The sequence below is a fragment of the Diaporthe batatas genome, assembly GCF_019321695.1.
Source record: "Diaporthe batatas strain CRI 302-4 chromosome Unknown Contig00003, whole genome shotgun sequence".
Classification (NCBI taxonomy): Eukaryota; Fungi; Ascomycota; class Sordariomycetes; order Diaporthales; family Diaporthaceae; genus Diaporthe; species Diaporthe batatas.
Genome location: NW_025408550.1, coordinates 6,924,368 through 6,949,737, shown reverse-complemented (window position 1 = coordinate 6,949,737; position 25,370 = coordinate 6,924,368). Strand labels below are relative to the sequence as shown.

General features: G+C 47.2%; 3 protein-coding genes across 3 annotated transcripts; all 3 read left to right on the top strand.

Moving 5' to 3' along the window:
• Positions 1-1,393: 1,393 nt before the first annotated feature.
• Positions 1,394-10,437, top strand: KVR01_003052 (uncharacterized protein). Its single transcript, XM_044785385.1, has 4 exons — positions 1,394-4,820; positions 4,871-5,431; positions 5,512-7,284; positions 7,343-10,437. The coding sequence occupies exons 1-3, from the start codon at positions 4,651-4,653 to the stop codon at positions 7,205-7,207; spliced, it is 2,427 nt and encodes an 808-aa protein (XP_044648067.1). The 5' UTR covers positions 1,394-4,650; the 3' UTR covers positions 7,208-7,284; positions 7,343-10,437.
• A 5,532-nt stretch (positions 10,438-15,969) lies between these two features.
• Positions 15,970-19,067, top strand: KVR01_003469 (uncharacterized protein). The gene is made up of 3 exons (XM_044784027.1): positions 15,970-16,973; positions 17,047-17,523; positions 17,606-19,067. The coding sequence occupies exons 1-3, from the start codon at positions 16,105-16,107 to the stop codon at positions 19,011-19,013; spliced, it is 2,754 nt and encodes a 917-aa protein (XP_044648484.1). The 5' UTR covers positions 15,970-16,104; the 3' UTR covers positions 19,014-19,067.
• A 3,240-nt stretch (positions 19,068-22,307) lies between these two features.
• On the top strand, positions 22,308-24,410 carry KVR01_003232 (uncharacterized protein). Its single transcript, XM_044792779.1, has 3 exons — positions 22,308-23,229; positions 23,335-23,914; positions 24,071-24,410. The coding sequence occupies exons 1-3, from the start codon at positions 22,567-22,569 to the stop codon at positions 24,118-24,120; spliced, it is 1,293 nt and encodes a 430-aa protein (XP_044648247.1). The 5' UTR covers positions 22,308-22,566; the 3' UTR covers positions 24,121-24,410.
• Positions 24,411-25,370: the final 960 nt, after the last annotated feature.

Genomic DNA, 25,370 nt, shown 5'->3' with positions numbered 1-25,370 from the left:
CCTCCTGAAGCTCGTGGCCTTGAATTTTCATGGTTAAAAACCGCAAGATCGCACACAATTGTTGTGAAAGCATGAATTGAGCCATTAATTTATCCTAGTATTAGATCTCTCCGCAATACGTATGTCCTGCAAAGTGACAGAAGTCGTCAAGTTTAGACCATTAAGGTGCTATGTCCGATCCGTTTGGAGCATTCCAAGGTTGCCACGATCAGGCAAGTGGATGTTGGCGTTTGCAGTTGAGACCACTCTCGAAGAAATACCTCCCGAGGTCAGCACTCGCGTCACTTGATTCCATTCGTCCATGAACCCTGAACCTGTAAACACTCTTAAGTTTCTAGTTCTGTGTTCCCAGCTCACTTATGACAGCACACTGCCAATCAGCTGCCGAGCCACTTCGATTGAAAGGCATCACTTCATCCGAGTATGTTTCTCACAGCCCAAGCCCCTGCGAAGAGGCACAGCAAGCGGATAGACCGATGTACGCCCACACGCTCCTTGAGCATTGAGAGTGGCCTCATATCATTTGCCTCGTCTTGGACCTCGCCAAAGTTGTTGGACGCAAACAGGATATGTCGTCGGGCGTGCGTCAGGCAGCGAGTAGGAATACTACATCCATGACAAGTTGCAATCCAACTACGCTTTGTTTGCCTCACTGGTTACCCTCGTCCCATGGAATCAACTCAGCGCTGCCGCCACTGGCGCAGACCTCGAAGCTACCTCAGTCAGCAAGAAACGATTCTAGGTAAAGCGCATCGGAGTCCCCGGAAAGTCCCTCGCCGCCGGGATTTGTTTGTGTGTGCGCTGTCTTACGTGCGTGAATAAGAAAATCCTGAAGGCTGGTCTCACAAAGGTATGCGTACAACATTTCGTCCGATACCGCACCTGGACGGGAATCATGTAATTGGTCAAGCGTGCGCATTGAGAACTTTTCAGCGCTTGTGACCATCCGGCGATGCCTGAGGGCGAGCATTGATGCGAGGCCACACGCCTATACCTAGGTATGTAAGCATCGATGATTAGTCTTGCCTCATTTGCCTTGGAATGTCGTATTCACCGACGCTGCCGTCCGAATTCCAAGAATGCTGGAAGGGCCGAGTCAGTGGGGTGCATCTGAATGCATGAAACACGAATACAACCCTTTTCAGGCAACAAAAGGGCTCAAATTCAGCTTCCTGCGAGGATTCAATCGCGTCGAAAAGCTTTTTCTTTTAGTAGTATAAACCGGGCTTTCAGAAATCATCATGAGGTTTTACAATACATTCTGTGTATGCCCTCATCGACGGAACCGATACCTGGGTAGACCGCTTAGGCAATACTCAAATGAGTTGTGAACGTGCTGTGAATGACAGATCATTGCCCTGGAATTGGCATTAGCCCACACATACAATGCAGTTGTCACTTTGCTGTTCTTATCGCCCGTATTGAGGGGATCCTTGGGCACTGCGCATTTGATCAAATTTATATTCACAGCATCTTTTATTAAAACTATGTCTAAAATGGCAGAATCATGGAATAGAACAATTCACCTTCATAGGTACCGAGGGAGCTCTTCCACGGTTGCAAGTGCTTAAGTGGAGTTACCTAGGCAACTTTACGTTGCCCAGGTAGAATAGTCAGTATCAGCTCGACCATGTACCGGTTGTTAGTCCAGCAACTCCTGAACAAATTCCCGATTTGATAATGGCAACTATGCTATCAACGTCCCCGAGCTTCTGTATGAGCCGCATTATCACTCGCATTACCATAGTGTAGTTTGAGCTTCCAATTGACGTTGTTTAGCAACAGAGCTCGCTCGGCACAAATTCGATCACCGAGACGTAGAGAACCAGGCTCCCAGCAAAACATTTGCTACCACCCGGGAACAAGAGCCAGGGTCAATAAGCAAGGCTCAGCTGAAAAGTGGATGAGGCTCTAATGCAACGATCATCTGTTTTTTCCTTTACGCCCGACCGTAGCGCTGACCCCAGACGACACGAGATTTCAACAATAAATATAGTTTATAACAAAAGGACGTTGTGCTCCTTCGGGCTTGTTGAAAGCCTTGCAAGAAGTACTGTCTTCGCCAAGGTACACCGAACAACAGAATGCCGGTACATTACAATTCCATGGTCAGAGTCAGATCGTAACCTAGTAATGTACCCAGGTGACATTCTCGCAGCCGAAGGCGACCAGCCTCGAAGCGCACTTCTAGGCAGCATGCTAACATCATCACGATGGTTCGGCAGGCTCGGATTTGCCTAGTTTGCGAAGGCTTGCCTCGCGTCTCGTATCTCCGGTCATCCTTGTGGGTGCAAAACATCTTGTGCAAGCTGAACAGGCACCAACGTCGAATCATCTGCTCCTTCTAAAAGCAGGCAAATGAACAACTGCTGTCCATTAGCTGAAAAAGACGGAAGGGCTGCCTCACAGATGTAGAAGCGGCTGATCAGTCTGTTCTTGAGCACCATATCGACAAATTCGCGGGACAGACTATCCAATGAATGCATGGTATGAGCTGGGGAGAACCTGAATTTCACACTACCGTGCGAAACACCGTCTCGCTTGCCCCTGTCTTCGGATCACTGTTGGGTTGTAGCGCGCAATCCAGAATACTTGGGGGGCCAGTCACATCTTCATCAGCTCTCGTCTCCAGGATCAGCTAGAGACTTGTGGGTCGGGAGTACCTAGGCAACGAATGACCTGCTCCTGGAGAGGCTGGCACCCATCTCACCATAAGATTCGTTGACTCATCGAGCGGCTAGCTTCAAATGTTGTCGTTGGTGAGTGATTGACGAGAAACAAAGTCACTGCCGGACAGCCACAGACGGTGGCAAGATGTTCAAGTGTTCTGATGGGTGCATCGATGTCGGAGCTGACTTTTGCAGTGAGCTGAAGGCGAACTTGTCTTGGCCAGGCAGCTGCGGACCCATGACGGTTGGACCAGATATCTATCCCACTCACGGCGCGCTGGTCCTGGTGACGCGTCGTTGGTCGGACGAATCATGTGGTGATCCAGGAGCACCTAAGCGACGACCTTTTCGAGGATCTGAGGATTATCGACAAATGTTTCCGCATTCATGCTTCGTCCCGGCTGTGTGTCAACAGGGAGGCGTTGTCAATGGCAAGTCACAGGGGCGTCATCGGAGGTCAGGCCACACACTCTCGGTCTGGCATGAGAAGCGGTGGCAACAGTTGGGAATTATAATCTTGAAGCACGAAGAGGGCTGCTGCTTCTAAAAGGGCTCTGGCGCGGGCGAAAAATTGATGTTCACGATATCTCCCACGCCACTCGCCACAGTCATTGTCGCGGTGATAGCCGTTGCGCCATGCACAGCCACTCACAATGTGAACACGGCGAAACCGATTGGTCACCAGTACGGGCTGTGCTAAGGCTGCATCTAAGCTGCTGTAAACTCAAGTAAGCGATACGAATTGCGTCCTAAGGAGGAGTGGAGTGAGAAAATCCGCAGAACTCATATTTCACGAGAAGGCAGAAGGCCTCGAGCCGCAAGATCGTTGGGTAGGGGCGTGAGGGGCGAAGTGGGCCCGCGAAAGCAACATTGAAGGATGACATAACACCAGGTGGAGGACACAGAGAGGCCTGGTAGGACGGCCATGCCACAGGGCTCGCTCGCGGATTGGCTCGGCACCGCTTTGTGGCAGCGGGCAGAGGTGGTCTAGTGTGTCCCGGATCCGAGACGGTGAAGCGTCAACGGGTCGCCGGTGATGCCCAGAGGGTGCGAGGTTGATCTTGAAACAGAACTACCAACGGCAATTTACATGATGATCTGACACGGGTCGGTGGTGGGAGGGTTGAGAGTTGCGGACGAGGAAGGTGATGGTCCCAGGTGAGGCTCAGCGTGGAGACCATCCAGTCACCTAGCCAAGTTACCTGCCTGGGTACTCAAGTAAGTAGGTACGTAGGTCCTAGGTATAAAAGCCAGTCTGTTTCCCTGCCGCCATGCCGCCATCTGGTGGCGCGCTGCGCCAGCCGCCCCAGCTTTTCTCCTTGTACCATTCTGTCTCTGCCCCGTGAAAAGAGTCATACCGGTACGGCGAGGACTGACTGCAGTGCTTCACAGCATTGCGTTGTGAGTCTACGAGCTCTTGCTGCCTTGCCCCTGGCACGATGTTGTTGAATCTGGACTCGGCGGTTGGCTGACCTCGAGTGCTTCTAGAACGCAGTAGAAGAGATTGAGGCTGTATGGGTCTGACGTGCTGGGATGGTTGGTCTTGCAGCCTAGTCGCTGGCCAGGGCTAGAGGGAAGCGCTGGACGGCGTGGGCGGCCCAGCGACCCTGAAATATCTGCAGAGCCGCATTGGCGGACCATGCGAACCACAGCCCACAGGATGTACTCCGCCGTAAGGCAACCGCACCTAAGTACGGAGTAAGTAGCTATCTACATGGAGTAGACCCCACTTTAGGTACCCGGGCACCTACCTAGGTAGGTACTTTCATGTGGTTCGCGGCCCTTTTTCTGCTGTCGATATTTATTCTGAAAGACGTCCGGAAGTTGCAAAGGGGTCAAGAGGTTTCGTTGACCAGCTTTATGTAGTTGTTTTGAAAATTTGCCGTGGTTGACAATTGACGTGGCACTTACGTCCCCTTGCTCATTGCATCACGCAAACAATCCCCTTGCCGGGAAGCTACCTGGGTTTAGTACCGAACGGATGCCCCCACCTCATTCGTCGACGACACACCATCCATCGCAACTGTCCCCGTCCTGCCACGGGCACTGCGCTTTATTTATTTTATCAAAAAACAACAACTTTATTTTCAGAAAAAGAATGGCAAATCTGGCCCAGGGCTGGATAAACCATTTACGTCGCCAGGCGAGGAAGTGCGTTGCGCCGTCGTCAAACTCTGCTTTGCCCAGCTGACTTTTCCAAGTGATCAGCCTCCCCCAACAGACGCGGCAGCTCCGGCGCCCCCCGCGAGAGACCAGCCACAGCAGCGGCCCAGCGGCGACAGACCTGGCGATGCTGCCCTGCGAGACCCTCCCGAGGCTGTCACGGGTGGCGACCCAGCCTTCGAGGATGCTCCGCCGGCCAGAAAACGGCTGAAGAGCCCACCAAATTCCGGCAAGGCCGGCGACCGCCCCCGTTCGCCCTCGCCATCGCCAAATAGACGTTCAAAACCAACCAAGCAGACCACCACAGGAGACGAGTCGACGGCTGGCTTTCCCGCCCGACCTGCCCCTAGAACAAAAGGCAGAATATGGAATGAGGGTGACCCTATACCAACCCGGAACCCCGCCTCGGCCCAGCCTGCGCCGCAACAAAATCCTCCTCGACCACCCCGCCGGCGCGACAATAACAAAGCCAATAGTAATCCGCCACCAGAGGAAGAGGATCCCTCCGTCAATACCATGATTGGACAGCCCGAGACCCGGCCGATCAGTCAAGAACAATTAGTTGCTGAGGTGAAGGGGATTTATGCCGGCCTCGTCATGTGCGTCACTTCCAGTCTCGTGTGCTGTGCCTGTCTTGTTGCCTGCGATTCTCTGCTGACCGACTCTCCACAATTAACAGGGTCGAGTCCAAGTGTATCGAGGTTGATAGCTCCCAGAGCGCACAGAACGATTCTAATCCCAAGTTGAACAACGAACAGTGGCAGGCCCTGATCGCGCTGCACCGCACTCTATTGCATGAACACCACGATTTCTTTTTAGCCTCTCAGCACCCGTCGGCAAGCCCGGCCCTGAGAAGACTTGCTTCAAAATATGCCATGCCGGCGAGAATGTGGCGCCATGGTATACATTCGTTCCTCGAGCTGTTACGCCACAGGCTCCCTGCCTCCCTGGAACACATGCTCACTTTCATTTATCTCGCCTACTCGATGATGGCTTTGCTTTACGAGACGGTCCCAAATTTCGAAGACACCTGGATTGAGTGTCTGGGCGACCTCGGTCGCTATCGGATGGCCATTGAGGATGAGGACATACGCGACAGGGAAATTTGGACCGACGTGTCGAGGTACTGGTACTCCAAGGCCAGCGATAAGGCTCCTACCACCGGGAGGCTGTACCACCACCTGGCCATCCTTGCGAGGCCTTACGCTGTTAAGCAGCTTTTCTACTATACGAAAAGCCTCTGTGTCGCGATACCTTTCAAGTCCGCAAGAGACAGCATCCTGACACTGTTCGAGCCCATCATCAACGGGACCCAGACTCGACTTCAAGCCATCGACCTGAATTATGTGAAGGCGCATGGCATCCTGTTCATCAGGAGTAATACGGATGAGAAAGACAAAGCGCTTTCCAAGAACCGCGATGAGCTGGCGGTCGAGTACGCAAAAGCCAAAGGTCAATTTCTAGCACACTTGGATAACCACATTGCGCGGACGACCCGGAGTTGGATGGAGCCTGGCGCTTTGATTGCCATTTCAAATTGTAATGCACAACTGGAGTACGGGAAAACTGAGGCAAATGCCCATGGCCATGCCAACGTGCTGATGATGGCTATTCTTCCCGAGTCGGACAAGGATACGTTCATGGAAAACTCAACCGAGGACAAGCCGGCGCCATCTGACGTCTTCAAAGAGGCATCTGAGTTTGCCGAGGAGTGCGATTCCATCATCTCTCGCCGCTACGGCGACCCCAATGTTTTGCCTTATCTCAATGTCCGCCTGTCTTTCGTCAAGTTCATCGCCGGCAACGAGGCTGCCATGGCGTACATTCAGTACACGTTCCCATGGACATTGATAGCGTTGATGCTAAACTCTTTGTCGATTAGCGTTCAGAGCCATGTGCGCATCGAGTCTGAGGAATTTCCCAGGCCAAGCGACAGACCCCTCCCGGAGGATTGGTCTCTCCGAGGCCTCCTCTGGACCGAGAAGCTATTCCCATCTGACTGGTATGCCAGTGAAAACTGTCAGGTTGATGACGATGAGAAGACCTTTGAACTTGCTTCCATGACTGAACAGAGGAAAGAGCGGCTCCTTTGGCTGGGCTACCACATCGCTACGCATGGCAAGTGGCTAACCTATGACAAGCATAGCAAGCAGTTCAGTGTTACCGCTGAGTTTGACAAAGAATACCTAGTGCATGATGCAAGCGAGGATGCCACTCTGTCTGGAAAGGAAGACTTTTTGTCACGCTCTTCAACCACGGGCAGCACAGCAACATTCGACCAGGGTACTGAGAGTTCGTTCACTGAGAAGGACGACGGCGACATCCCAGCCGTGGACGACGATGTCTCTATGATGACAGAGAAGGAAAACCCTTGAGTTCATACGTTTGTGGATAAAGTGTCATTTCCTCGACCACCCAGTTACGTGAATTATAGCGCCTGCTGCAACGGACGGTAGGTTTCCCTGGCCCTGATGTAAAGCCGGCTTTTGCGTTGCTAATGATATTTTCAGATGTACTAGTAGGAAGGACCCATTGGCACAAAGGCAGGGATTTAGACTATTATGGGAACAAGAATGAAGCCGCGTAGCCTTCCAATATCCCCAATGGGACCACTTAACAGACTTATCCTGGAACCGGATTCAACTTAACAACACGCCTCAGGAGGCTCGGCTTATTTGCTACCTCGCATTTCCAAGGACTGGGCATTCCAAGGACCTCCGCTTGGATTACTGATTGTTCGTGTTTGCGTGCCTGGAAGAGGAGCATTCCACCCACCCCCATGCATCGGACCCAATCCCATGAGGACCATTTCGGATACCGAAAGATCTCGCCTAACTTGGAGGATGCCTCCGCTCTCGGAAACATGATCAATAATACCCTGATCATTTGGTCCACAAGCATGCTGTGCGACTGCGCAAGCCTCCCCAAAGCCTTGGTGGCAGACCGTACAGCAGTTCGGGAGCAGTTTGGTCAGGACGTCTCCTGCTCTTACCGTGTGTTGAGGTCTTTTCAACCAATGCCATCGTCCTTGGGTTCTACCGTGACTTGTGGGCTGCCCGCCTCGGAGTATCCCGCACAATGCCATTGGAGCACAGCGATGGCCAAGGGAACGGCCCACCTCAAACCATTGGACAGGCATCAGCACCCCGCTTGGCTCACACGAGCACCGGGACTTGAGCCACAGACACACATATATACGTTGGTTGCTTCACATAGGCGCTTCTAAACGAACCTCCAGGATCGCCTACATATCTTCACAGAAGCCACACTATCTAGCCGTTCACTACACACACGTTACCGGTCATCACAATACTTAGCATATGCGGACGACACAGGAGGGCTTGACGTCTACAGTGTCTGGTTACCCGCAAAACATTAGATTTCTGGTGAACACCACCCTTGTTTTTGTAATTTTAAACTTAATTGTGTCATAGCTATGATGAGTTCGAAGAAGCTCAAATATTGTGCTCCAACGCATGGTGACAGCCGCTCAGCTCAAATCGTAGCTTTGCAGGCTTGTCATTCAAGACTGTGCCTGCTCGCTGACAGTAGGACACGCCTCATGTCGCCGGGGTCATGAGCACCTCCTGCATCATCCTCAAATATGTCTGTGTTTCCTCACAGCGGTACCGAAACCAGGCCAGAAAAGAGCAAGTCAAGGCAGCCACTGCATGGAACCTGAGTGAGCACGAATATTCGTGTTCTCAAAAGATTATGTGATACGATCACGGTCTCCTCTTACAGCTCCAGAGAAGTGCAAATAACCGATCCTCGTTCCGGACTTATCGGCTCACCACATCACACCAAGCACGCCAGCGCATGGCCTCGTGCTTTTTCCGTGTCACTCTCGGCTACATGAATCGAGTGTATTGAGACAATCTTTGTGCTGGCACCGCAGCATTCTCCAAATCCACATCACATGCCCTTGTACAGACGGCACCTGGGCGTCGGTACTGCACTTTGGCGATCACGATCACTGTATCGAACTTCCAACCAAATCAGCATTTTCCTACCGGTCTCAGAATCTTTGAAGCAGGCTCTCCAAAGGAAGTTCTTCGGCAAGAGCAGCCCACCAGTCCTTTCCGTATCTTTATTGCGCGAGGGAGTCGGCTGATTAACGATAAGGAAGGGGGGGTGGCCTCTCCACAATGTGTAAGCATACGACGCTCAGGTGAGACAGGGGATAGATACATCGCAAGTGATCACACGGTCCTCTCCCCACATTCTTGATGAAAGGTTCGGAGGCAAAGAGATTGGTCTGAAACAAACCCCCATGAGGCGACGCACGCCCGGCAAGATTGGAGCTCTGGCAAAGCTGTGTTCAGCCTCGTGGCTGCACGGGCCGGGAGTCGATCTTGCCTGAAGCTATCCCTGCATCTGCAGGATGCACTCCCGGAACTCCCCTGGCTCCCCGGTCCCCCCCCCCCCAGGCGTTGAATCTGCAGGTGAGCTCGGAGCTGCAGGCTGTGGCTAAGTGTGCTACCACCATCCTGCAGGCCTGCGGCACAGGAGCCCATCATCGAAAAATAGGGCTGTTGAGGGGTGGGTAATCCTGCACTTTTGGACAGCGGCCGGTGACCAGGCGAGACCACACCAGAGACAACCATGGATGGCTACTCCAATGGGGCAGCAGCTGGGAAGCACGGGTTGTTCGACACACTTGCACCACACACCCCTTTCCCCTCTTGACGCCTTTTGGTTAGCGGCTTCAACCTTGATATCTATAAAGCATCGGGCCGTCATCCTGTGAGGGTGCAAAGGAGTCATCACTGACTTGTTCGATGGATGCACAATGGACATAAGTCATGTCTTGTGACGTGGAGATGAGGTAGCAGCAGGCGAGATAGTGTGAGCAAGATGCTGGAAAATAGGAGGCACTATCACGAACTACGGGGAAGTGGAGGTCGGTGCAGGCAGATTGCAGCCTGGCAGCTGATCCTGGCTGCCTGCCTACTTTAGGCATTTGCCCAGGCTTGCGAGAGAAGCTCGTTCCAGAAGGTGGGCTCTGAAGTTCTGGAAGCGAAGGCGGGCGTTCATGCAGGCATTCCAACGGGCCCCGCACGACACAGCTGAGGGAATCGCAACCTGGAAAACTTGACAGGTACGGTACGGAGCAAGACGTCTCCATTGATACTGAACCTCATGATCCTCCACACCGGTCTGCTTACCAACATGCCGCCCATGGGCCAAGGATTTGGAATCGATAGCGTCTCGTTGGCCATGGTGCCTGCTTCACGAGCCGGTCAACCGGGGGGGATACGCTCCCCAGGCGCCAACGATAAGGATGCTTAATTTGAAGACCAACGACCGGCCAGCTTGTCAGTATAATGACGCTGACCTGAGTCTTGATCGACCAATCAGCGCTTGTACTGTTATTGCACCGTGGGGAGGATCAAGATGGCGCCAGGAGTGTCCACGACACTTTCGGTGTGCGGTTTTGGGGAGACAAGTTAGACAAACAGTACGCGGTGCCCGAGGTGAAGTGGCCCCCGCAAGGGTTAGTGACCCCGGCTCGCCCCTCTGCCGCGGCCGCTGTAATTCCAAAGAAGTATGTAGCCAGCACTCTAGCTCCTCCCACCGTAACTAATGCTCACCGTTGCGCACATCCTCATTTTGAACACTCCTGCGTGATCGCATTGGTGCTGTCGCATCCATGACGCTGCCTCTCGATCGAATGTTGCATCATGCTGACTTTGTGGGACTCGCCGAGCGCAAGGACCTAATAGCGGTGTGTCTATTCAAGGGGCTTTCTTTGAAGTCTGGCTACTTGTGTACTCACCGAGCTCTTTTCTAGGTGTCTCAGCCATAGATCCGAGCTTCGGTCTCCGACATATTACTTAGGTACCCACAGAAGGTGAGCATCCAGCTCCTGAGAAGAGAAATCGTAACAAGGCAACCATGGCGCCCCTTTGCACAGCATCTGCGCATTATTATTTTTCTGGTCTCAAAACGAGCACGCCAATGATCTGCTTGTTTTCTTGACAAGAGTCCGTGACGTCTTGTCATCAAAATCCAACCCCGAAGGCGACCGAGCTATTTGCGGCTGAAATAGAATATCTGCACAGGGTGTCGTTAGTCTTGAGTTAAAATTAATGCGCTTTTCGGGCAAAATAATATGCACCAAGTATGCCTGAGCTGGAATCCAGCCTGCGTTGAATCCGGCATTGCGTGAGATTTGATGCAGGGTCAAAGGAATGCCCCTGGGCCAGTATCAGGCAACAGCACTTGAGGACTTTGAGACCCCCAACGCTGCAATCATGTGGCGAAGGAGAAGGGCACAGCAGACACCCAACCTGAAGGATTCCATCATTGATGAGAGCCCATGAGAGCCCTGGAGGTCATGCACTTTGAAATTCGAAACTTGTTATCAATCATCATCCTCGGTTGGTAAGAAAATCCTCCCGCGCCTAAGAATAGAGACGTTGCCTTATCCCGAGGCTGCCTTTCTACATAGATACTTAGGTATCGCATTCTTCAACATAGCCCATCCCTCGAGGTAGCCTGCTTGTTTGCCCTCAAAATCTTTGAATGCGACCTCAGGTGCGTCTGTCACTGGTTGAAGTGACGCGTTGTTGCCCGTCGCGAATGGGAGGAAGCCAGGCAGATCATTGTGGCGCTGCCGCAGCACGGCTTTCTCAGCTTACGATCGGTATTGGAATTACCAACATCGTGGCCGAGGTTCTGCACGGGCTGTCAGTTAGACCGAAAGCAAAACCAAGCCAACGGGTTGAGGCATGTTCAAGGGGGCCGGGAAAAGATGACGAGGCAAACAATCCCACAGCGCTTCTCGTAATGCTGCGCCAGTGGCTACGGGAACACCAACTGGAGGCTTCAAACGCATATTCCACGGTATCATGATGTAGAGGTTTTGCATAGAAACCTAGGGCTAGTCTAATAGCATTGCATTGCGTGCTATCTATCTGTCTGTCAATGTAATCTTCAAATATAACCCTTAGAACGATAAATGGTGCAATCTCACTGCCACTAGCAGCAGAACGTGAAAGAGAGACGCATAAATACCTCTTTGAAATATCCGTCACCATAAATCCTTATGATGGATAGAATCTTGCCTGGGTCTTGGATCGATAGTGCTAAAGGGCAGAGGAGGGTGAGGGAGTAGAACACGGTTTCGAATGCAAATATAAAGTACAGGTGTTTAGATAACTGAGTTGTAAAGCACTCAGCAAGGGTTCAATGATAGATGCTCACATGTTCTTTTGTGATCATATATGTATCATACCATGTTCTACCATATCAAGACGGGTTTGGAAGAACTATGAATGTTGCTACAGAGTAGGTGCTCGTACTTGAACGGCGCCTGCTAAATATGTGTTATTAGTAGAACTTCAAGGTTTCTAGTCTACTTCTGCCAAATCCAGATATCAACTGCACCCCTCTGTGAGTCCAAACCAATGTCTTCATCAAGTTCTAACTGAAAGCATTCGTTGTGGACTTAGTATTTTAGTTCCCAAGCTCAGCCTCTAAGAAGTATAATCCTAGGAACTTTTCTCCTTTCAAGACTATAAGAGATGATGGCTAGTAGATCAGCAAAAGCCTATAGAGGTTCTTTGATAGATCACCATGACTCCTAGAAGTTTGACTAAATTAGAAGATACAACTAGAGGTAGAAGCGATACCTGCAAGGCTTTAATTTCCCGCCGAAAGGATGACGGCTTCTCTGCAGACCAATTAATAAAATGACTCGGCTATTTATTGTGGGCATCTGAAGCTCGAGATGTGTAGCCATGGTAGAAGTTTGGCCCTAGATGCTGGTGTTTCTGTCTCTTACGGCTGAGTAGTAGCAATTGATGCAGTCTTGAATGTTAAAACCGCTATTTCAAGATCAAGCTTTGTAAATAAAAATACGGCAAACCAGGCCTTTGTAATCGGAAGTGTGTACTGAGAATATATTCAGGCGCCGAGATATCCTGCAGCCTTGTTAGCTGGTATATTTCCATTTAGTGCGGGGGTCTTCAAGTATGTCATGGTTCCTCTTGGGCTGTGAAGGTGTTAGTAGCGCCACCGCAGCTCCTTAGGACCGCTGAACAGAATTCCCGAGTAGACGCGGGAGGAAATGTGGGCCGAGTGACCACGCTTTTGACGCCATGTTGGGCTATTGGGTCCATCACGCTCACTGCTACCGCATCCGAGGTCTTGCTTGCCCAATCTCCACGGCATCTCCATGCTGGAACCTCGCCACTTTTCTCCTCTCGGGAGAGAGGCTTGCAGAATGCTGTGCGCAAGAACTTGATGAATGGCGTATAAATCGCATGGTAGGGAACGTTAAGGGGTGTGTGTCGACGTGCGAGTGGCCCTGGCTTGACGTGTCCTCCTGGGCTGATATCTTTGTTGCAACAACTCGACATTGGTGCTCAGCTGCTCGGACAAGCTGAGGTTTCGCTTTGAGGTACGATTACCGCGCGAGTAACGGCTTCCTTTAGCCGACCCATGCGTCCTAGTCTTCGTCCACGTGCTGTCTTCTGTTTGTTAAAGACGAGGCTCATCCACCCCCTCTCGCGATCTTGGGTCTTCACCCCTGTCTTAAAACCCTTGGTTTTCATTTCCATCCCAAAGCCATTGCTTGGTCTGCAAGGAGCGATGACGAAATGCAAATTCGAGCACTTCTTTGAATCTACAGTACCTTGTCGTACTGTATGAAGACGTCTTTCGGAGGAGTTCCGACGGATTGAGACACCGAGATCGAGCGTGCTGTATCTTGATACAGAGATCGGTTTCGAGGCACATCGGTAGGATTTCGGGATCTTGAGAAGCCTATAACTTGGTATAGTTGCCTGGCGTTACTGTTATTGTGACTCTGATTCAGGCACCTGTAGGTTTCGTACATGTGGAGCGACAGGCTGAAGGTGGCTGGTTGCTTGTCACTTAGGTTGGTTAAAAGTTCGACTTCCATCGAGTGAACGACTCTCCATAATTGTTTTGGAGGGGATAATAGAACAAGAGGTTCATACAACCTCTTCCTTTCCCATTTTCTAGTTTTCGGACAACGGTGCTGAAAGGACTGACGCTTTGCTCGGGGGTGCGCCCATGACCATTGGGTGGTCGGACGAAGCGGATGGGACAGGCGAAGAACGTAAGCTTATGAGAGGTGAAAGTGGTCAGGTGACAAAATTGCGGCTCACATAGCGGTGGGAGAGACCAGTCTCCTCGCACACATCAGGCTGTCGGCAAGGGAGGAGTCACCGGCGATCCGTGGCAGATCAGCGGGCTGCTGGTGCCCAACACGAACCCCATGCCAAAGAGGTGTGAGTGACATTGATCGGGTACCAGTATTCTTTCACCGACTCCACTAGCCCTCATCTCCGCATACATGTGGTCATATTATCTCCGTAGTTGCTGCCGTTGATAGAGCGGTGATTCTGCTCCTCGGCCATGAGTTCACTCAGTCACCAGGATCCAAAGGAGACATCGAGGCTACTAGTTCCATGTCCGGGAATACCTTATCAATATTTCTCGCTTCGATTCATTTTTGGGCGTTTAAATGGTCTTCAACCCCGTCTATACCAGCCAACACACTTATTCGTTAGTGTGCTGTTCTACCTGGCTCGCAGGCGGGATCCACATACCAGCCCTGGAGTTGACCTAGTTTCCAGGTTGGCGCTGTCCAATACATGCCAACAAACAACTACGTTCTCTTAACTTTTGACAAAACACCATCTTCAAAGTATCAATCTAGCACTGAAGTGTGAAGATTTCACCTTCTTTTTTCAGGCTCATGGAGTGGTGAGAAGAAAAGCAAGCACATCTCGACTTGGCTCGGAAAGTCACCAATTATAACACTCTACCTCCGATGTCTCCATCGGGAATTTATCGCTGAAATTAGATTCAGATTGCTCGTCACTTGTGCAGAACTGATGACACACAGATTGGAAGTACTTTTCCAGGTGGAACACTCGGGTCTCGCCGATTACGACTGCGATCAATTATCCACTCAAACCCCCAGCTCACAACCGAACCTTGCCCTCGGCCAACGCCCGATTCTTCGCCTGTTCTCTTTCTGCACAGACTGTTTTAAAACAGTCCTAGAAGTCAGCACCTACTAAGAGAAAGGATGATTACCTATATAAGTACTAAATATGTTTAAGAATTAATATTCAAGTGGTTTCGCTTCTATTCCATATATATCCGAGGACATACATGGTGCCTTTATACGGTGGTAAGCGCTCAGGACCCAGCGCTTAACGAGCTACCTAGGTAACAATACTAGTAACCTGACTTTGTGAGCAGTCTCTAATAGTTAGGTCTATACTTATTCTCATTCCAACCATCATTGTATCTCCTGAAGAAACACGGTTGAGGTCTAGCAGGTATTCAAATGCGAGTCATCCTAGTTGATGTGCGAAAGAAGATATTAGCAATCATCTCTCTTCTATATAGTTCTGTAAGTTTGATAAGTTATGATTAATTGTCTGTTGACACAGTGAAGCCGTTTCAGTTTTTTCCGATAGAGCTTGCAGTTGCTGAGTTAGACGGGAGGACAGCAAAAAATTCTATCACGGTGAGTTGAGCAAGAAACGCTCCCTAGCCTTTCCGGTCCAGCCGATACACAGCGATCCTAACTAGGGCAGAATGCGCGAGAGCAAGGCAAAGACGTGCATTTGTGCCAGGCCGTATGAACGACATTGAAATGACACGGATTTTAGAAAGATGCTACTTGGGTTAGGACCCGGGAAGAACTCCTCATTCGCTAACGCTGGCACTTTGACCGGGGAACACAGGTTAAGCTTAAATCTAAGGTTCTCATCTTAGTAGGGCCAAATACGCGACTTTTTCCAGCCTCTGACTTCAAAAACGCCACATCGACCGACCTGCAATTAAAGTGGGACTGTCAAAGGAGATGCATTCAGAAAACATCATCTCGAGAACCTATGCACATGTGAGCCACATGAGTCGTATTAAATATCCGGTAAACAAATATAGCACCGCGGACTACAAGCAATATTGAGTCTCTTGTCGTGTGATGCTACTGTACTATGTAGTACATCGCATGTTCTCGTGTTGCATTGACTGTGGGCCAAGCCCTCCAATACGAGAATGCCACCTCCACTCGATCGAGAAAACCCCCTCTTCTCCCTGATAATGGGAATTGTGGGCCACGGAGATCGGCAAGAAACTGGGTCTCCAATTCAGGAGGTCCGAAAGAGACCTCGGAAGTGATTTTTATCTATAAAGACGTTGAGGCTGCCGACTGAAATGTGATTGCAACCTTTACTTTCTCTCATCCATCCCATGAAATCGCTCGTTCGTTTTGAAGATGAGGGTGTCGTACGCTATTTGGGCAGTGCTTCTGGGCCGGACCGCCGTCTCGTCCGCCTCACCTGATCAATCACCGACAAATGTCGTGCGCGGAGCATATATTGTGGAGCTCGACAGTGACGCTGACGGCCCGGATTCTCTTTACGAGACCCTCGCTAGCGATGACAATATCGCCGTAGACCACCGCCGTGATCTTCGGTCGAGCATCTTCAACGCTGCGTCGTTCCAGCTGCGGGATGTTGCGGCAGGCAGCAGCCACGATGCGGAAAGCTTTATGGAAAAGGTCAGGGCAAAGCGCAATGTTAAAAATGTCTGGCCAGTACGAAGCGTCTACATCAACAACGAAGTGGCGAAGCCCTCCCGGATGAACATTCCCATTGGCCGGCGGCATGAGTCTCGAGACGTGGACGAAAGCAGCAACACCACGACCTTCGCGCCCCATATCCAGACACAGATCGACAAGCTGCGCGCCGAGGGATATACGGGCAGCGGCGTTCGCATCGCCGTTGTCGACAGTGGCGTTGATTACACTCATCCCGCTCTTGGCGGGTGCTTCGGCCCTGGGTGTCTAGTCGAGGGTGGCTACGACTTCTCAGGAGACGAAATGAACCCAGAAACCGGCATTCCTGCATCGCCCGATGACGACCCATATGACTATTGTATGGGCCACGGTACTCACGTCGCTGGCATTGTTGCTGCGCAGGCTAAAGACAACATTCTTGGTTTCTCAGGAGGCGCACCCGGCGTAAAGCTCCTAGCATACCGAGTTTGGGGCTGTGGTGGCGGCAGCACCAATGAGTTGATGATTGCGGGATTCAACAGGGCTTTCGAGGATGGTGCTGATATCATCACCTGCTCTAACGGGTAGTACGTCTTTGATCTACTGTTAGCTGGTCCAACTTGTCGAAAGAGTTCTGCTGACCAGTCACGTATCATGCAGCCAGTCTGGCTGGGCAGAGGAAGCGATTTCCGTTGCCGTTGCACGCATTGTCGCAGCAGGTGTTCCCGTCCTCATCTCCGAGGGAAATGATGGTAGCTCGGGACTCTGGAATGCTCTGACTCCAGCTGTCGGGACAGGCGTGGGCGGGACAGGCGCCGTGCAGAATAAGGTACAGCCCATCTTCGAGACGGCCGCTTCCTTCACTGTCGGTGATGCTTCTACAAATTCGACGACCGAGGAGTTCGGGTTCGTGGCTGGGGAACCACTTTTCACCGACGATGGTTTGACTCTCGATCTTCACAGCCTCGGGACCGATGCGTGCAGCCCCTTGCCTGACAGCACACCGGACCTATCTGCTAAATTGATTCTGCTTGAGGTTCCGGACTCGAGGGTGACAAGATGCTATCCAGTTGACCAGGCTGCCAACATCCAAGCCAAGGGCGGACATTATGTGATGTACTATGCCAGGGACAATACGTAAGTCATCCCTCGGAAACCCTCAGCGGCTTGCTTTGGCGTACCGAACGATAATGCTGACCTCCCTGGGATCGTTCTGCAGAACGGTGGATGAACAGTTCCTATATGTTGATGGAATCCGAGGCGTTGGGACCGTCGCTCCCTACAGAGGTGAGGCCTGGAATCTTTTGTTGGCACGAGGAGCCAAGATCACAGTATCGCTTCCAAACCTCAACAACACCAGCGCCGTCAACCAGACCACTTCGCCAACCTTCTACTACGAAGAGGTGGAAAGCAAAGAAAAGGGCGGTAGCATCAGCGACTTCACCACTTGGGGTCCATCCTGGGAACTGTCCCTCTCGCCTCAGTTCCTCGCCCCCGGAGGACAGATTCCAGGCCTCTATCCTGTGGTGATGGGTGCATACAAGATAATGTCCGGCACTTCCATGGCGGCGCCCCACGTTGCTTCTATCTATGCTCTGATCAAAGAGGCAAGAGGATCCAGCGACCCGAAGACAATTCGAAGTCTACTCTCTTCCACGGCCAAGCCACAGGCTCCAAGCGGGAGCGGGAATAATACCAACGGACTACTGGCCTCTGTCGCCCAACAGGGTGCGGGTCTGGTCCAGGCCAGTGACGCTGCGCATTCGACTATCATTCTGAGCTCGGACGGGATCGCTCTCAATGACACTGATAATTTTGTCGGCACGCACACCTTCAGCATTCAGAATACCGGCACCGACGATGTCACTTTTACCTTGGGGCATGCGAAGGCTGTGACTATGAACACGTTTCGCGACGGGGCCAATGGGGCATTACTTGCCTCGAATACAGCAGTTGATGCCTGGGCTGAATTGGCTTTCAGCGCTGATGAGGTATCCGTCCCGGCCGGCGGCTCGGAAAATGTCACGGTCACTTTTACTCCGCCAGAGAATCTCAATGCCACTCTCCTTCCCGTTTATAGCGGCTACGTGACTCTCCAGTCGACTGAACAGTCTCTCGTCCTGCCTTATCTCGGAGTTGCAGGTAGCATGAAGTCAATACCAGTTCTCGACCCAAGGAACGTGTTCCTTGCGGATTTCAACATCCCAGCCAAAGCCAACAGGACCTACACGATCGAACGGCCCGGTCCTGACACATTTGTCAATACTGATCGCGGAGACCAGGCGACGATGCCAGTTGTTGCAATTCACCCAACGGTTGGCACCCCGCAACTGCGAATCGATATACTGGCTCTGTCTTCTATGGGAAACAGCACCAGCCTGCCGACCAAGCCTTTCTTCGACCGTTTCGAAAGCGTGGGAACCCTGCCGCGTTACCCCGTCCCATACGCTCCAAATCAGCAGCGCGAAGCTTACTTCAAGGGAAAAATGGCCGATGGGACGGTATTGCCCGAGGGAACGTACCAGCTAGCTGTATCCGGGTTGAGAGTTTTTGGCAACGCGAGTGATGCAGAAGATTGGGATACCGTCAAGACGATTCCGTTCAACGTGAAATACGTTACTGAGTAGGCAGGTCAAGGATTACAATTTACTTTAAATTAAAGTAATAGCTCTTTATATATAGATATATTATTTATAATTATATATAATATAAGTAAAGAAGAACTTACTTTTATAATTAATTTAGTTTAAGTTTAAATTTAAAATAAATATTTATTTATATTATAAGTTTTTAATTTTTATATATATTAATAATATCTATTTAAATTTCTTTTTATTATATAATATAAAAGGTTTATTTAAAGTTAAAGAATATAAGTATAATAAAATTACTTTTAAATAATAAGTTATATAATTAATATTTCTTTATAATATAATATTTAAACTATTTATATTTTTAAAATATATTAAAAGATAATTATATAATACTATAATTACTTAGTATTAAGATAATAATATAGTTAAAAGATTCTTTACTATAGTAGTAGTTACTTAATTCTAATTATGTATGTGGGCATGGACCCTTTAGGTGCCAGAATTAGGGCGTGATGACATGGTGGCTGATTCTTGGTGTGGTTAAGTGCACATGTGGGGCCGGGGGATGCGGAGGTGCAATATGTCCATTGAGCAGTGGTGTGTCATTGAATTCGTGTCATTGCCAAAATGCTGTTCTGTCACTATGGCTGAGACTATGGCAAGCATGGAAATCAAGCCGGGACAAGCTCATAGCTGGACGAGTGGGTCACTTGGAGGCTCGGCATACGTTCGGGCAACGTGAAAAAGAAGGCAACCAATAGTCCCGAGCAGATAACCAGAGACCCCAAGTCTTAGGAACTTTGTACCAATACAAAGGGAAATAGGCATCAGCAAAGCCTCTTTCACAGGGCTGATGATGCCAGTCGTTGGGGCCTAGCCGCACGGGCAGGTATGGGTGTGACCTGCTTTCGGACGCCCTGTTACGACCAGTCAAGCCAGCTAGAAGAAAATCTAAAGTCTGACGGATGCCTACCTAGGTAGGACCTGCGATCGGATTCGGGGTGACTCGGCGCTCCGTTTAGATCTTAAGCCCTTCAAAGCCGAGGATTCGTAATGTGCAGGGGCTGCGCCTCGCTTCGGTATGGGCTACCCAGTGCTGGCTGAAATGAGGGGCGTTCCGTATCTACCTAGGTGTCTTTTAAGAACTTAGGAGAAAAGGAAAATTATTTCTTAAGTAAAAGATAAACTAATAACTCTTAATATTTATATTATTTACTTTAAAATAATAAATAAGAATATTTAAAGTAGTAATTAAAGTTATTATATTAAATTTTATATATATATTTATTTTTAAATTTCTTTTTATAATAAAATAATTTAAATAAATAATAATATAATATTTATATATTATTAAAATATATTAATCTTTTAAAAATAGTCTTAAATCCTATAATATTTTAAAAATTAAAAGTAATAAAAACTTAAAAATTTATATTAAAAATATTAAATATTTAATTTATTAAAAATAATATTAAAATATAGTTTAAATTTTTATAGATTTAATAGTTATAATTTTATATTTTTAAACTTTTATTAATTAAAGAATTAAAAGTATAAATTAAAATTTTTAATAACTTTATCTCTTTAATAAATATATAAAAGGGATACTTTTAATTTAAATTAAAACTTTTTTAATTTTCTATATACTTAACTAAATCTTTTCTAACTAATACTAACTTTAACTTTAATTCTTAACTTTTAATTAATTAATTTAAATAGAAAGTAATAATATATTATTAAAGTAAGTAAGTAAAATAAGTAAATAAAAATAAAATATTATTATTTTTAATTAATTATAATTTAATATTTATTAAATAAAGATTATTAAAGGGTTTATAATTAACTATTAACTATATATTAACTATTATTATAAAGGGTAATAATAATTCTATATAAGGGTAATAATAGTTTTATATAAAGGTAGTAATAATCCTATATTTTAGCTAATTATAATTAGATATTTATTAATTAATTATTTAAAAGAATAACCTTTATAAGTTTTAAAGAAGCTATTTATATAATATATATTATTAAAAGTAATTAAATATTAAATAAGTTATTATAAATTAAACTTTAATATATTATTCTTTTAAGAATAATTCTAGGTTTTATAATATTTTAAAAATTAAAAGTAATAAAAACTTAAAAATTTATATTAAAAATATTAAATATTTAATTTATTAAAAATAATATTAAAATATAATTTAAATTTTTATAAATTTAATAATTATAGTTTTATATTCTTTAAACTTTTATTAATTAAGAAATTAAAAATATAAGTTAAAATTTTTAATAATTTTATCCCTTTAATAAATATATAAAAAAGATACTTTTAATTTAAATTAAAACTTTCTTTTAAAGTTTTTAATTAATTAAAATAACTTTCTTTAATTCCTTATATACTTAATTAAACCTCTTTTAATTAATATTAACTCTAACTTTTAATCTTTAACTTTTAATTAATTAATTTAAATAGAAAATAATAATATACTATTAGAGTAAATAAATAAAGTAAATAAATAAGAGTAAAATATTACTACTCTTTTAACTAATTATAGTCTAATATTTATTAAATAAAGGTTATTAAAAGCTTATAACTAATTATTAACTATATATTAATTATTATTATAAAGGGTAATAATAGTCTATATAAAGGTAATAATAGTTCTATATAGAGTAATAGTAATTCTATATAAGGGTAGTAATAGTTCTATATTTTAGTTAATTATAATTAAATATTTACTAATTAATTATTTAAAAGAATAACCTTTATAAACTTTAAAGAAGCTATCTATATAATATTTAAAATAATTTAAGTTTTAATAAAAGTTTATAAATAATTTAAAGTAATTATATAATAATTAAATATAATTTATATATAAAAGAAATAAAAATTATATTTTTATTATATAAATAATATAAATAAAGATTATTTATATAAATACTTTATTAATTATTTTTTAATTATTAATTAAATTATAATTTTAATATAAAATATATAATACTTATATTATATTATAATAAATTTAATAAACTTTAATTTAATTAATAATTTTAAATAAATAAATATTTAAAATATTTTTATTAAATAAAAGTATAATTTATTTTATTTATTATAATATTTATTTTTAAAATCTTTAATAAATATATAACTTAATATAATATAAGTTATTTATTAAAAAGTATTACTTTTATTAAACTATTTAAAGCTTTAAAAGGTTTTAAAAAAAGGGTAGTAATAATATAGGTACTTACATACTACTAGGAGCCAATTGTTAGATTGGTTATTATGGTCTTTTGGCCGGACGGTCAGGGCGTGTGTGTGGCTCGCAGTCGCGCCTCCCGTTCCAAGATGAAGTAGAAGCCTTGGTGAGATGATGTTTCCCCGTCTTCAGTCCTCTAGTTCATCAAACATTGGTGGGAAGTGACTTCCAATGGAAAAAAGGCCCGTGCGCCTTCCTTCAGATAGCAGATCCGTTTGTAGTCAATCGGTCACCTGGGGGAACTCGGACTGAAGCACAACCACAGCTGCAAACTTTGGAAGACAGATCTCATTCCAGCCGTACAAGGCTTGTTAGGGGAGAACATGTCTTGCTCTCCGTCAAAGGCTCGTTCCTTGCCCGCCCTGCGGCCAGACCAATCCTCACCTGCCGCCGCATTGAAAGGAAGACCAACAGCTTTGCAACTTCCACACTCACAATCGGACTTGAGGGTGTCCTATGGTTTCCGTCTGCAGGGCAAGACAGAGACCCAAATCTCGAGAAGCTCGACACCGAGTGGTTACCACAGTCACTACCTTCCGGTGACCGCCGTCACGAAACATGCCGAGGCTGCCGCGAGTGGTCAGGCAGGTGACACACGACCACCCAAGATTCCCAAACTCCGATCGTTATGGCCAAAAGATGATGCCGAAACACTGGATTCATCTAAAATACAATACCCACTAGCAACATCTGGTCCAAATCCTCCCACTGGCCAGCCGTTCTTCAGCCTCTCGGAAGAAGAACTCAAACAGCTGAGGAGGAAAATGGGCAAAGGCCCTGGGTACAAAAGTTTCAGATACCTCACCGTTGCAAAGTCCCTCAAAGACCTCGGCCGTGGATGGGAAGGCTTCTTACGAGCCAAGGACAAGGCAGAGAAAGACAATACGATCAACCAGTTCTGGCACAACTTCAGTTCTGAGCTGAACACTATCCTATCCACAACTCGGTTCCCAGTGGGCGCGTTATCACTTGAAATCGCTGCTTCTGTAAGATTCGTCCATTCTTGTTGAATACAACATCATCTTTCGGTTCTTGTAATGCTTCAGAATGCAACTCATTCTGCTTCTTAGTGGCTGACTTACACGTATCAGGCTGCGCAAAGCAACTACACTGAATCTACTGGTAGCCTGCAGCCAGAATACAAGGCCGAGATCCAGCGTTTGAAGACAAAATTCCGACCCTCGGTTCTCCCAAGCTGGAGTTCAGGCGACTCAACAGTTGCACATGTACCTCCTTTCTCCACTCTTGCTCCCGAATGGAAGCCACAACTTTTCCAGCAAGAGAGGCCGGACCCTGTATCAAATTCTCGACCGAAGAGGATCTTGGAACGGCCGAACTATAGGGAATTGCCACTTCTCGAAAGCAGCCCAGAGCCTCGATTCAGCCCTGAACTGTCGCCTCTAACGACCTCACCTACCCCCCGAGAACTGTACGATAGTATACAACCAGTATTCATTCAGTACCCATGCGAGTGGAACGGATGCAAGGCGGTACTGAATAACCTGGAAACACTCCGAAAGCATATTCATATTGTGCACTGGCAGGCTGAAGAGGCTGAGGGCACATTGTGTTGTTGTTGGGGGTCCTGTGGAACCGGTTCGCTGAGGGTGTTCAAATCGATTAAAGATCTCGAGAACCACTCCGCGGCCGCCCACTTGACGCCACTGCAATGTCAGTGTCATTCTCTCCCGTTCTAATGTGCCTGTTCTCAAGTTCCGGAATGCTCCAGAATGTATTGTGGCTAACACAACACTAGGGCATCTTGGTGATGGGCACAGGTGCAACCCGATTGTGGTGAATGAGTTTAATGGCTGACTTTACGCATAGTATTTCCGAATTGGGATCGGGTACTGCTGTCCGCCCAGGAGGCAGATTGAGATTCCGGGAGGCTGAATGTTCAGTGCGGAGTGTCTACGGGATCCTCCGTTGAATGTAACACTGGTGCAGAAAGCGCTTGGCCTGGAATTGCCTTGACGATCGGGAGGCTTGGGAGATATCTCGACTGCCTGGAGGAACATGTTCGAACCCACTGGATCCCGTATGGTTGCCACCGAGTCTTCTTCATGTTTATCCCTGACACGATGCCTTGTGCGTCTTGGTTGAGATCTATGACACCCCACCAAAAAGGGTGCATCGGATGTGGCCTGGCTGGCAAACTTTTAAGAGAGACTGTAGAAACTAGACACAAGTTGCTCTAGAGTCCTGAAGGCAACAATGTGGCTATTCATTCATGCACTTATATCACACGTCCGGCTGAGTGGTTTCGCTTCTATTCCGTACCTAGGTATACGTCCGAGGACATACATGGCGCCTTCATACGGTGGTAAGCGCTCAAGACCACACGTCCGGCTGAAAAAAAGAAGATTGAGTACCTAGGTAGCTCTGCCTCACAAGACACAAAGCTTTACCGTCCCTGGTTTGATGCATGGTTGTTGGTCAACTGGTTTTCAGATGCAGCCACTATCCACAGGTCCATTTAAACTATTCCAGTTATGCCTTAAAACCTATGATAGACAAAGTCATGTTGAATGATTCGATTCGCATTTAATACTACAGATGCAATTGTAAATTTTATGAAGCCCCTGATATGGTGTCCTAGCCTTTCAACTTAATTCTCTCGACTCCGCACATGGGCCCGATTTTGCAGAAAGGCTCAGCATGTCTCTTTGATCATGAAGCCGATGCATGCCACTGCTTGAGTGATTCATGCACATTGGAAGAAATCATCTGCATATACGAATTTTGCCTGGCAGTTTTGTGATCGCAGCATTGGCCAGGTTCAAGGCAACAACAATGTGCCGCCCAGCTAGGCTTTGTTGGTTTTGCAAAAGTAACGAGTTCAAGGCCAAAGAGGCAAAGGTTGACAAGGCAACAAGGCAAATGCCTGCAAACATGCACATTGAAGCTGGGATGGTTGCTTCTGCTCTTCTCGCCAACGACTGTAAGTCTCAGCTGCATTTGGGGTGACGAGATTCTACAGGCTGATCTGTAAGTCCTACCTAATCAAGGTGGGCCGCGCCTTATGCAGCCCGATACCACTTGAGCAAGCTCCGAAAGCAGATCTGAGGAGAGAAGAGCGGTCAATGTGCGGAGACCTACATTATCAAAGTCGAAACAGGAGCTCAAG

Excerpts from the sequence above, each read along its gene's own strand:
- KVR01_003232 (XM_044792779.1), top strand. The coding sequence starts at position 22,567 with ATGTCTTGCTCTCCGTCAAAGGCTCGTTCCTTGCCCGCCCTGCGGCCA. Across the intron at positions 23,230-23,334 it reads CACTTGAAATCGCTGCTTCT|GCTGCGCAAAGCAACTACAC; the intron begins GTAAGATTCGTC and ends TACACGTATCAG. Across the intron at positions 23,915-24,070 it reads CCACTTGACGCCACTGCAAT|TATTTCCGAATTGGGATCGG; the intron begins GTCAGTGTCATT and ends CTTTACGCATAG.
- KVR01_003052 (XM_044785385.1), top strand. The coding sequence starts at position 4,651 with ATGCCCCCACCTCATTCGTCGACGACACACCATCCATCGCAACTGTCC. Across the intron at positions 4,821-4,870 it reads TTACGTCGCCAGGCGAGGAA|TGATCAGCCTCCCCCAACAG; the intron begins GTGCGTTGCGCC and ends GACTTTTCCAAG. Across the intron at positions 5,432-5,511 it reads ATTTATGCCGGCCTCGTCAT|GGTCGAGTCCAAGTGTATCG; the intron begins GTGCGTCACTTC and ends CACAATTAACAG.
- KVR01_003469 (XM_044784027.1), top strand. The coding sequence starts at position 16,105 with ATGAGGGTGTCGTACGCTATTTGGGCAGTGCTTCTGGGCCGGACCGCC. Across the intron at positions 16,974-17,046 it reads ATCACCTGCTCTAACGGGTA|CCAGTCTGGCTGGGCAGAGG; the intron begins GTACGTCTTTGA and ends CGTATCATGCAG. Across the intron at positions 17,524-17,605 it reads TACTATGCCAGGGACAATAC|AACGGTGGATGAACAGTTCC; the intron begins GTAAGTCATCCC and ends ATCGTTCTGCAG.